The following is a 12817-nucleotide window of genomic DNA, read 5'->3' as shown; positions in this document are numbered from 1 at the left end:
ACTGATGTTTAACTGTTAAAATACTACAGTCCTAGGAAACCTTATTTAAGGATGCCTACAACTAGAAATCCTCATATGGGAAAATATGGCTAAAGGAAACTATTACTGGTTTATCACTGAATCTTAAAATCAGTTTTAAGTTTCATGTGCTTTAGTTCAGTGATCCTGAACTGTGCTCTAGAGGCAAAATGAGGTACCAATACTATGAAACCATATATTTTAGCATCAACACTACCAGTAAGTAAACATTAGAATTTACACACTTAGCACTGAATAATAGCATGTACCCTTTGCATTGCAAACAGCAAATACTGAGCCAAACCACCCAGAGACTTGGGATGGATTAATTGGCAACTCAGGAGCTCAGCCTTTAAACTTCATTTGTAGGAAACAAGTATTTTGTTGCTTTTTAAGGCAAGGTTGTAATACCAATTCACACAAACCAGTGTTTCCCAATCTGCAGGGGTGAGGAAGGACATATATAGTTCTTCCCCACCCCCAGGGGTCATCTGGCAATGTGGATAATTTTGGCCGTGGGGAGGGATAGTATGCTCATGGCATCAAGTGGGTAGAAGCCAGGAATGCTGTTCATTATCCTACTGATGCACACCAAGGCACCTACAACCAAGAATTATCGGTCTAAATGTCAATACTGCTAAGGCCAAAATAACTGGCTTAAATCTAAACAAGTGATATTAAATACAACATAATTCTGCAAAGTACAGGTTACTTTAGAAAATCTGATGCTTAAAGTCCACTTTTAAAAGCAATGGAATAAAACCCAACATTTACATGTTAGCTCATATCTTTATTAACCAATATACAATTACTTGTCTTCTGGTTTGTTGAAACAATAGGTCAGACAACATTTGCCACAATAATGTCTGTCAAAGTGACTGGCCATAAAAACTCCAGCACCACATTCATCTGAGGGACACTCCCGGCGAAGGCGACTGATTTTGCCATTCTCATCCACCTAAAAAGCAGAAACTTGCTATTAAGATAATCTTGCAACATATTCTGAAGTCTGGTTTATAAGTGACTCAAAATATTTATCCTTTAAATTACACGACAATGTAATATTTACAAACCAAAGCATCCCAAATTCTCACCAGTAATTAGTACAACAAAGAGTTGAGTTTTTAAAGTCCAGCCATGCAAGTAATGGACAGAGTTATGACCTGAACCCAACTGACGTTAGAACCCGAAGCTTAGTTGAAATGAAGTAGCTACAGGTCCCCTCCATTACATAAAGCCCAATCAAATACCGAAACAGGAAAAAACTCCAAACTTCTTTAATAAAAAAGAGTTTGAAACCAGAAATGCAAACAAAATTATTCATCTATAGACAAAAAACTTATTTGGCCCACCTTATAGTATTTCAGAACAGCCAATTTAACCTTCTTTCTCTTATGCTTGTTCTTCTTAGGAGTGGTGTAAGACTTCTTCTTCCTTTTCTTAGCGCCACCACGAAGTCTCAACACTAGATGAAGAGTGGACTCCTGTTATTGAACAGAGAATGAAACAGGCTTTAAAAATGCCTACATTAATGCTAGTGTTCAGAGAAGGGACACCTAGCATCGTGCACCTTCTAACTGGATGTCAAGCACACCCACAGATGATGGAATGTTGGGGGGGCAGTTATCTGATTCTTATATAAACTGCTATAAAAAGGTTAAATAACATCATGGGATGCAATGTGCAAAAATCCAAAATGTAGGGAACTGTAGCAGCGCTTCTCAAGTGCTGATGCAGGAATCACCGGGGATACTATTGCTAATTGAATGCTATTCTCCCTACTTCTGAATACTGGTCAAAACTCCCAGTAGTAAGACATATATTTATACTTAAAGGGCTGCTTTCCTCCAAACAGACCTTTTGAATGTTGTAGTCAGACAAAGTACGTCCATCTTCCAGTTGCTTGCCAGCAAAGATCAGTCTTTGCTGGTCAGGAGGAATTCCTAATGGGAAACAAGTTGAATACACAAATTAAATGATAGCAAATTAAGCATATCTGCTCAAGATTTACAATCCTGAATCAAGTAAATGGTACTGACCGTCATCAGTGAGTTTTGACTACAGCAAAGGTGTAACTGCAAATGTTCACACATTTTAATCTCATTTACTCTTAATATATGTTAACACAGCCACTTTACAGAAGACGCTAAGAGTGTAAATTAGCCAGCTCGTTTGAATTTACACACGTGAACGTAAACTGCAGTTTGGCTCCATGCTGATAAACGTTTGTCTACTGTGTTATTCCAAAAGCATTTTCGTACAACGCGTTTCCCAGCAAGTATGTCTAGGGCCTGTCTACAGATCAGTTTTTGAATCAGAAAATATCAACTTGCCTTCCTTATCCTGGATCTTGGCCTTTACATTTTCTATTGTATCCGAGGGCTCGACCTATGAGTTTTAAAACGCAAACATTGGTACCACAGTAAGAAACTTGAAAGTTCCCCAGGAACCGAGCCGGTGGGGGGCCGAAGCCTACCTAGGAGACCCCCGGACTGCGTGGCCGGGCCACACGTGCTCGCGCCCACCTACAGGAGCGCCTCCCTCCAACCGCGCGACGCCGACGCCGGCTCCGGCTACCCTGTCGGAACGCCTTGAGGTGACACGCTCGGACTTCAGGCACAGAAAACGCGCCCTAGGCAAACAACCCTCACTTCAAGGTCAGATTTTAGAAGCCCGGCTCACAAACGCGTTGTACGGCGGAAAGCAGCGCGCGTGCAGAAATCCGCCTCAGGCCCTCCCTCCTTCAGGCCGCGGCTTCTCCCCGGCCTGGCCCGTACCTCGAGAGTGATGGTCTTCCCCGTCAGGGTCTTCACGAAAATCTGCATCTTGGCGGCGGTTCCACCTGAGGGTGAGGAAAAGGAGGAGACAGATGAGACCCGGAGACACAGGAGGGGCGATGGCAAGTTACGGGCCAGAGCGCGATCGCATGCACACACTCACCGCAGATGGCGGATCCGAAAGGAAGGCCCCGCTCTGGTCCACGAGCTTTCCGGGCGCTCCTGGAGGCCCCGCCTCCTAGGCGGCCACACCAAGTGCCTGAACACTGTCGCAGCGGCTGTCCAGCCACATGCCAGACCAAGTCGTGACCTCATTTCTCCTCCCTCTAGCTTAGCTTATTTCTCACTTTATCCTTCAGAACTTTCTCGAAATAATAGTTTTAAGCAACTTAAAAATGTCTTTAAAAGACTTTCCCCCTGTAGTTGACGTGGCTAAGCGGGCCTTTAAAAGGGGGTGGAGTTAAAGGGGCTTCACGAGGAGAAGGGAGGAAATGGCAGTGTCTTCTGGGAATTGTAGTTTCCATTGCTTTCTTTTCGGCAGGACTACTTGTCCCAAGATGCAGTTCCGCACCTCCCGGCTCCGTAGTTACTATCGCCTAGCGGTGGGTTTGGAGAAAGGGATTACGGTGAGGAGAAAGAGGCAAGACTTCGGGGAGATGGAAACGGGTCAGAAGTGAAGAGGAGGGAAGGTTAAGAGGCTGGAGAAGAGCAGGGGGACCAAAAGTGTCGTCACCCACCAACAGAGGCGGTGAGGGGCGGAGGATCAGCGATCTACCACCAGAAGCTCCCAGGGCCTTCAAGGGAGGGGCCTTCCAGTGGCCAGCTCCAGGCCACCAGAAAAATAGGTGGTGTCCTCAACCCCTTAGGCTCTCCTAGTTTGCGGAAGAGCCTGTCTTGTATGTCACTACGCAGTGTGAAAAGGTTTAGTATATTAAGTTTCAGGAGTTTTCAGATTTTCAAATGAAGTCATATGGTAAGGAAACCCGATGGAAGTTTATTTACTGCAGAATCTCCAAGTTTGGACGTTGGGAGCTGTAAAAGGCCTAAGAGGAAGTTTTTGGAGTATGTGTAGGGTGCTCTCCTGGCAAGGCAGGCGGGTTAGCGAGCTAAACCTTTGCTACGCGTTTGTGCTTAGTCCTGTCCCGACTGTGCGACCCCATATGCTAAGCAGGCCAGGGCCCTCTGTCCATGGAATTTTTCAGGTCAAAAATACTAGAATGGGTAGCCATTTACTTCTCCAGGGGATCTTCCCACCCAGGGATCAAACCCAGGTCTCCTGCAGTGCCGGTGGTTTCTTTACCTGCTGAGCCATACGGCCTTTTGCCATGTGTACCCTACTAATGTCTTTATCTCTCTGCCGTTCTCTGCTTCCTCATCCCCAAATTCAGGCTTCTTAATTTTCTCTGTCCCCAGTCGTCTTCTAACCCACCTTTATTTTGCCGCCAAAGTATTCTAAAAAGTAAAAATGATTATGTCATTATGCTATTTCACCGTCAAGATAAAACCCAAATTCCTTAGTGTGATAGTGAACCTCTGCCTTCCTTAGAGCCTAATCTTCCAAAGCCATTACTCGCTTTATGCTTTATTAACATTGAGCTAATTGAAGTTCCTGACATGTTTTTCCTACTTTGGCACTTCTGAGGAATCCATTTCTTCTCTCTGCTACACTCTTCATCCCATATTCTGCCAATTAATCTCCACTTGTACAGCAAAACTCCTTGAGAGTTGTTTATACTCATTGTCTCTGTAATTCTTTTCCTTCCATTGACTGAACCCACTTCTGGGGACAGGCTTTTTGTCTCCCCTCCTATTCCAACTGAATAACTGTGGGAATAACCTCAGTGTTGCTAAATTCAATATCCATTTAATCTTCTTTGACCTGTCAGCAGCGTTTGACCCAATGGATCATGCCTTTCTTCTTTGAAACACTTTCTTCACCTGATTGACTTCCATCTCCGTAGACCCTCTTTTCCAGGCTGTTCTGCTGCTTCCTCCTTATCTGCTAGACCTCTAAGCTTTGAAGTGCCCCTCAAGGCCCCGTCCTTGGATATCTGCTTTGCTTACATTTCCCAGATCTTTTTCCATTCTGTCTCATAACTTTTAAATATCATTTATATGCAGATGCCTTATAAACCTCTTTCTCACTTGGACTACTCACTTGAACTCCAACTTCACATACTAGCTGTCAATTCATCATCTCTAATAGGCGGTCCCAAACTCCTGATCTTATGAAATTGATCTTCCCATCTCATAGAAGACAATTCTATCTTTTCAGCTGCTGAAGCCAGAAACTTTATGGTCCTCGTTGACTCTTCTCTCATACCCACATCGCATCCCTCAACAAATCTTTTTGGTTTTATTTTTGATGTATGCAGCGAACACTTCTCACAGCTCTGCTGTTACCACTGTTTCAAGCCACCATTATCTTTTGCCTGGGCTGTTGTAATAGCTTCCCAGTAATTCTGAGTTCAACCCTTGTCTTCACGGGGCAGCAAGAGCAATTCTTTGAAAATGTAAGTTAGCTGTCAGTCTTCTGCATACAGTTCTCCAGTAGCTTCCTGTCTCAGAGTTAAGCCTAAATTCCTATAAGCAAGGCTATCACTCCCACACCAGAATGACTGGAGGCCACAATATTTGACCTTGTTTGTTTCATCAGGATGCTTTCAAACTAGTTTTCCCACATGAAGCAAATAAAATGCTAATTAAACTTCTGTTAGAAAATGTTAAGTTAAACAAACCATTCGATCTTAGGAAACAAATGCTTCTAGTAAGAAAAGAGCTTTTTATTGTCTGGTGTTTGGTATTTCTATCCCAGAGGTATAGTATAGCACATGACAGTAGAATTTATTAGACCTGTTCACTCAGAGGTTGAAATACTTATTTCATGAGATCCATGAGATTTTTTTTTCTGATACATTTTATTTAGATCCATATTTGACCTAATTTATGTAAAGCTTTAGATTAATTGATTTTTTTTTCTTTCAGGCTTATCAAAGTTTTGGCTTTGTTGCAAAAGCAAATCAAGACTTAAATTTTCTCTGGTGAACAGGTGTCTACATTGACGTATGTCCGTCCAGGAAATAAATAAGCATGCTGTTCTCCCTCCTATCATTAGTGGAAGTGACAAGGAATTTTTGGAAAGAATGCAAAGATACATAATTACAGAAACTGAAAGAGTGTGCTGTAATGAGGAAGGACCTTCTGATGAATATTACATCATATACCGAAACGTTTTTGATAAGGTATAGTAATGCTCTAAGACAGTGGAGTTTTTATGTGGTAGAAATGGTCCATCCTGACAATAAGATTCATACCTTAGTAACACCACTGCTTGTTTGACTACTTCTATTTATCAGTTTTGAGAAATTTGTCCAATTTGTCACAAAGGGATGAATGTGGGAGATGCTATGCTGGATTTATATTACTAGACAGTTAATGAGTGTTTCAGTTATCATAGCTTAAGGCTATCAGTTTTTGAGCTACAATCTGCCTTCAAACATCATTTTGACCTTCCATCTTAGATTATTATCTGATTTGTTAGGAATTGGGCTGTAGCCAGAACCTGGTGATTCTTCATCGTTTTGGGTTGATTTGCGGTGTCATTAAAATCTTGCTTTAAATTTGATCTGTATTATTGAATTGAGACCGCACATAGATTAGCGGTCTAGATGGGCACAGTAAACAAGCAGTTGGTGCACGCATGCTCAGTGGCTTCAGTCGTGTCCAACTCTTGGTGACCCCGTGGACTGTAGCCCGACAGGCTGCTCTGTCTGTCTACAGAATCATCCTGGCAAGAATACTAGAGTGGGTTGCCATTTCCTCCTCCAGGGGGTCTTCCAGACCTGAAAAACAGAGGTCAGAAAATGCTGCAGTTTTAGCTAACATTTGATTTTGCTTTTTAAGATTTTAGAAAAACCATCTTTTCTTTATAAACAATTGCAATATGGCCACGGATCCTCATTTTTTTTAACCTCACTTTTTCTTTTTCACCTGTCTTTGAAGATGCCCTGACAGTAAAATAAGTGAAATTAGCGTCCTTTCCTCCTTACCTGGAAGAAATAATTACTTATGTTAAGACTTCTGTAAACTATTTGTCTCTGAGTTAAAAAGCCATAGGCAAGATAGAAGAACTCTGTTTTGTTTAATTTTTAAGCATTATACACTGAGTCTTATTTCTCCTCTAAAATAAAAGTAAAATGCCTCACACTAAAGGAAAAGTGAGCATAAAGTAGTCATAGATACCTAAAAGTGGAATTAAGAAAATTGATGCCTATCCACTGGGCTTCCCCAATAGCTCAGTTGGTAAAGAATCTGCTTGCGATGCAGGAGACCCTGGTTAGATTCTTGGGTTGGGAAGATTGGTTGGGGGATAGGCTACCTAATCCAGTATTCCTGGGCTTCCCTTGTGGCTCAGCTGGTAAAGAATCTGCCTGCAATGTGGGAGACCTGGGTCCTGGGTTCAATCCCTAGGCTGGGAAGATTCTGTGGAGAAGAGAAAGGCTACCCACTCCAGTATTTTGGCCTGGAGAATCCATGGACTGTATAGTCCATGGGGTCACAAAGATTCGGACACAACTGAGCGAATTTTACCTCACTTTACTTCACTTGCATATCCATAAAAGTATAAATTGGAAAAACGAGTCTTTTCTTCCTTTAAAGTCATGTAGAAAATCTGTCTTTAAGAACTGGTACATTGGCAGGTTAGCTTCATTTTATATGTTGTCATGGTCAATGAAATTGTTTTGGTGTTTTAGTCATTAAGGAATGTATTAGGTGAATGTTTATAGGTAGTGTATTGAATAGGTTTTATAAATATCAGAAATCATGCTGAGACTCTACTTGTGTGAAATCAGCAAAGGAAAGTTATAACTGTAGCATACTTATTTTTGCATATACAAATGCTAACACTTGTCACAAGTTTTCACACATGAAGAGCTCTCTGCTTTAAATTAATATAGTTATGGTGAAGTCATTTTGGAGGAGGTGTTGGTAAATTTAATTCCTAGAAAAAAGACAGGAGATTAAATAAAAGGTGATTTCTGTATCTTTAGTCCTTTTCTCCCTACCCCCCAAGATTTCCATTCGAACTATTTGTACGTTATACAGTTATACGTTGAACATTGTGAAGAATCCTATTCTTCAAAACTAAGAGGGGATCTGAAATAGAAATCCTGTGGTACTTAGAGAAACCTTTCTTCTAGCTTCTCAATAAAATAATCTGCCTTTCCATTTTCATGTTATTCTAGCACATTTGGTTGTTAATAAACTATTAATGTAGGAGAAGGCAATGGCAACCCACTCCAGCACTCTTGCCTGGAAAATCCCATGGACAGAGGAGCCTGGTAGGCTGCAGTCCATGGGGTTGCACAGATTCGGACACGACTGAAGCGACTTAGCAAACTATTAATGTCTGCCTTCTCTAATCAACACCAAGCACCAGAAGAGGATTTCTGAGTGGAAGATACTGGTCATCTTTCTGGCATGACCAAACTACCTATCCACCAAAATCAAGACTGCTGCCCAGCAATTTTCAATAAAATGGAGACAATTAATTTGTGGTCTTTCAAACTAAACACTTCACTGTTCCCTGCTATCCTCCACTCCACAAGCCTCTATGATGTGCTGCAACAATCCAAGACAACTCAGATATGTTAATGGATAGAAAACGGACTTGTTGTAACATCATGATCAGCTCCCATGGGTTTACTAGGATAAACAGATTTCAGAAAGACACTCATGAATTTTTAAGAATGCATAGAAAATGCATTAGAGTAAAGCAGGCAAACTTGTACGCTAGAGGTAAAATAGTTTTGGTTGGCCAGCAAAATATTTTAAAATTTAGGAAATTTCACCCAAAGCCCATATTTTTAGCTTCTCCTGAAAACTCTGAACAATCTACCAGCATGGAACTCCCATTCCTTTAATGGCAGTAGTCAGCTGGAGCTTTAAATTGGATTCATTCTTCATTTTACCACAGTCCCCATGATTCCTTATTCTCTTAAAGCCAATCCACTTAACTTTCATATGACCTTCCTGACCTCTTGGCATTCAAGTTTCAGTCTCCATATTAAGGCTTCCCTTAACTCCTCCAAAACATAGCTGTATTCCCCAGGTACAGAACTATGAGGAAGAAAAGGAATGGCACTCATTCCACCTCAGCTCCTACTCACGGGACATACACTATTTGCACAAAACACCACGAGAACACAAAATGCCAGTCACTTTCCAGAGTCCGGCTGTCTCTATAATTCACCCATATCTCCTGAAACTCACTCTTCCTAGCCTTGATCTTCTTTGCTTATTAAGTCCTCGGCTCTCTGCAACCTACCCTTAATTCTTGTTACACAAGCCTCAGGTCTCCTTGCCTTGATTCAGGCATGGTTCTCTAGGCTGAATCCTCTACCTCTGATTTTAAACAGAATTTGGTACTTGTTCTCTGGTGCTCTCTGGTTCTCTTTATACCATTTTTTTTTTTTTTTTTTTGCCATACCACTCTTGCGATCTCAGTTTCCCTACCCAGAACTGAACCTGGGCCACAGCAGTGAAAGCACAAGTCCTAACCACTGGGCCAATGGGGAACTCCCCTTCTTATACCATTTCTTGAGAGACCAGATGTCTTTCTGCAATATTTTTTTCTAGGTATTTTCTAGCTATAGTGGAGTATATTATAGACTAGATATGTAGCAGGGGTAGAAAGCATAATTGTATCTTTCAGAGGAAATTGTGGATTAGTCACATTTATTCCTTATATCACTTGACACCTTCTGAAATTCTCATGAGTTGGCAACCATAGATTATTTTTAATGTTTTTGTTTTTTAACTTCTTTAAAGTGTTTCTTAGTTATGATTGCTTTTTCATTTGGGTAATGCTTACACAAGGTTAACCAGAGAGAAAGAAAAATAAAGTAAAAAACCAATAAGCAGAGTATACAATGAAGTCAGGTCCTTCTCATTTTAGAACCTACTTACCCTTTCTTTCTCTATAGTTTTCTTCTTTCCTCCTCTGTAGGTTTCTATTTTCTTCCATTATTGTTCCAGAGATATTATGTACATAAATGTCATTTTAAACCATGAATATAAGATGTGAAGGGTTTTCTACAATTGTACTTGACATCTTGGGGATAGAAATGCAGTTTGGTAATTGAGATTATTGATCAACAAGAGCAGATGGGTTAGAAAAACAGGGAGATAAAGGGAGTCCAGGATTTTAAGTTCTGAATGAAGTCAGAGACTAGATTTGGAGATAGTGAGGGATGATATGTAATTGTATTTAAGAGATCCAGAGTTGGGATAGTTCGATCTGGTATTGGCTTTAACTGACCTCATATAATGTATGTGTTAATTCCTGAGTAGAGCAAAAAATGTTTTTTTCTCAAGATCACAGAATTGTAATGATTCACAAAGATCATATATTCAGTAACCATGAACTGTCTTTAATATCCAGGCATATTGCATATAAGTGCAAGCTCAAATTTGTAAAATTTTAGATTTCTAATTGCCCATCATTTCATTAAAAAAAATTATAATGCTATTTGCAAGGCTTTTGATATATAGTCTTCTAGAAAAAAATTCAGTACCATAGACAGAAAAAAATCATGTTTCAGGTAATAGAATATGTCACTGCATACAAATCCATTCTTACTTCAATAAAGAAAGAATACGACAAATTTATTGAGACAATAAAGAAAGGCCAAAGAACTGCATTTTATCTTCATGGAAAACTTAAAGTTTTGGCAGGAGAGCCCACAGCATTGGTATATCACAAGAAAAGAATAGCCCAACTTCAGGCAAAGTAAGTATATTGGTAAGTAGCCCGAAAGGTGATAACTGCTACTTGGTTTATTAACTAGCCATTGTAACTGTAACTAGTGATTCTTAGTCATCTTCAACTTTTATTTTATCTTAAAGCCATGTTTTTATGTTACCCTTCCTATTGAAATTACTGTATTTTTACTTGAAAAATAATACTAATTCAGTTTGGGAAATTTATAATATCTCTTAGGATAATTGGAGGCACATTGTAGTATCGTAAAATGAAGGATGCAGATAATTGCTCCAGGTAATTTCTTGCGTGGAAGGTTTAATGGTACAATTTTATGATTACCATCTGAAATAGAGCACTTAATCTTGTGATGCAACAAAGTAAGTGACCTACTGGGAGATGATAAAACTCTCACTCTTTTTGAACAGTCTCAGATTTTCAGTGTTCCATTTGGTAATTGATGGGCAAATTGTTCTTAGAGATAATTTCAAGTCAACCAGGAAAATTATGTGAAATTTGACCTCCATTTTTGGTGATGTAGCTGGCTAGAGGTTGGGATCACTTCTTGTTGGGAGAAAATGCTACATAAAATAGTGAAAAAAAAATTGTTTTTTTGAAAGGGACAGGAGGCTGATAAGATAGTAACAGAAATATTAGGGCAAAATCAGAAGACAAAAGACAGAGGAGCACTAAAGCTTCTTTGGAATCAAGATTGCAGGGAGAAATACCAAGAACCTCAGATATGCAGATGACACCACCCTTATGGCAGAAAGTGAAGAGGAACTAAAAAGCCTCTTGATGAAAGTGAAAGAGGAGAGTGAAAAAGTTGGCTTAAAGCTCAACATTCAGAAAACTAAGATCATGGCATCTGGTCCCGTCACTTCATGGGAAATAGATGGGAAAACAGTGGAAACAGTGTCAGACTTTATTTTTTTGGGCTCCAAAATCACTGCAAATGGTGACTGCAGCCATGAAATTAAAAGACGCTTACTCCTTGGAAGGAAAGTTATGACCAACCTAGATAGCATGTTGAAAAGCAGAGACTTTGCCAACAAACGTCCGTCTAGTCAAGGCTATGGTTTTTCCAGTGGTCATGGATGGATGTGAGAGTTGGACTGTGAAGAAAGCTGAGCGTTGAAGAATTGCTGCTTTTGAACTGTGGTGTTGGAGAAGACTCTTGAGAGTCCCTTGGACTGCAAGGAGATCCAGCCAGTCCATCCTAAAGGAGATCAGTCCTGGGTGTTCATTGGAAGGACTGTTGCTGAAGCTAAAACTCCACTACTTTGGCTACCTCATGCGAAGAGTTGACTCATTGGAAAAGACCCTGATGCTGGGAGGGATTGGGGGCAGGAGGAGAAGGGGACAACAGAGGATAAGATGGCTGGATGGCATCACCGACTCAATGGACATGAGTTTGAGTGAACTCCGGGAGTTGGTGATGGACAGGGAGGCCTGGCGTGCTGTGATTCATGGGGTCGCAAAGAGTCGGACACAAAACTGAGCGACTGAACTGAACTGAATAATATTGGACTTCTGGGCTCCAGAACTATGAAAGAACAGATTTCTGTTGTTTTAACCTGCCAAGTTTGTGGTATTTTGTTGTAGCAGCCACAGGAAACTAATAGGATTACTTAACAAAAATGATTTTTAAATTGCAAATGTAATTTTCAACTAAAGGGAATGGACTTAGTACTTTGTGGCCAGATTATTCTATTTAACATTTACAAATTTCCGGTAAGGTTACAAATCATATGCAGTATAAGATTTTATTGATGCTTTGTAAGAGAATAGTTTCTCACTTATGAGGTTAGTTAACTTCTTAGCCATTGTTTTGTAAACTTTCACCCACATTCATGGTACAAAATGATAATTAGCCAAATTACAGTAATAATTTTACCTGTTTTACTTTGAGTGATATGATTAAATAATTAGTTGAAAGAAACATATTAAAAAAGCCTTTCTGATTTTCAGGATGGGACTTATTGAAAATAATTCCTCAAAGATTCAATTGCAGATAAATGAAATGAAACAAGTCAGGGCAAAGTATGACACAAAAGAAGAACAATATTGTACTTTCTGCAAAGATCCTTTAAAACCTATTCCAGGTACAGAATTTTGTTTAAAATATTTGTGAGACATTCCAATTGTTTCCTTAGCATGTGGGATCTTCCCCGACCAGGGATCAAACCTGTGTCCCCTACATTACCTGGAAGATTCTTAACCATTGGACCACCAGCGAAGTCCCTTCATTAAGTCTTCA

General features: G+C 40.2%; 2 protein-coding genes across 7 annotated transcripts in view; one reads left to right on the top strand and one right to left on the bottom strand.

Moving 5' to 3' along the window:
- Positions 1–787: 787 nt before the first annotated feature.
- On the bottom strand, positions 788–3039 carry RPS27A (ribosomal protein S27a). Its single transcript, XM_025261044.3, has 6 exons — positions 2959–3039; positions 2796–2860; positions 2352–2406; positions 1876–1961; positions 1371–1502; positions 788–976 (listed from the first exon to the last, which is right to left on the bottom strand). Exons 2-6 carry the CDS (start codon positions 2841–2843, stop codon positions 827–829), a joined length of 471 nt encoding a protein of 156 aa, XP_025116829.3. The 5' UTR covers positions 2844–2860; positions 2959–3039; the 3' UTR covers positions 788–826.
- Positions 3040–3270: 231 nt separating this feature from the next.
- The window catches only part of CLHC1 (clathrin heavy chain linker domain containing 1), a 34453-nt gene continuing 24906 nt past the window's right edge, over positions 3271–12817 (top strand). Inside the window, exons 1-4 of one of the 6 annotated variants that reach the window (XM_006071259.4) lie at positions 3271–3421; positions 5845–6037; positions 10400–10587; positions 12529–12662. In XM_006071259.4, coding sequence (XP_006071321.4) covers positions 5861–6037; positions 10400–10587; positions 12529–12662 — 499 coding nt within the window. In that variant the 5' untranslated portion in view covers positions 3271–3421; positions 5845–5860. Of the gene's footprint in view, positions 3422–3522; positions 3544–5780; positions 6038–10399; positions 10600–12528; positions 12663–12817 lie in introns of those variants that run through there. The other 5 variants (XM_025261040.3, XM_006071260.4, XM_044925917.2 and 2 more) reach the window with 5 other exon arrangements.

The sequence above is a fragment of the Bubalus bubalis genome, chromosome 12 (genome assembly GCF_019923935.1).
Source record: "Bubalus bubalis isolate 160015118507 breed Murrah chromosome 12, NDDB_SH_1, whole genome shotgun sequence".
NCBI lineage: Eukaryota > Metazoa > Chordata > Mammalia > Artiodactyla > Bovidae > Bubalus > Bubalus bubalis.
Note: the sequence above shows the minus strand (reverse complement) of the source record. Positions and strands in the feature narration are given on the sequence as shown.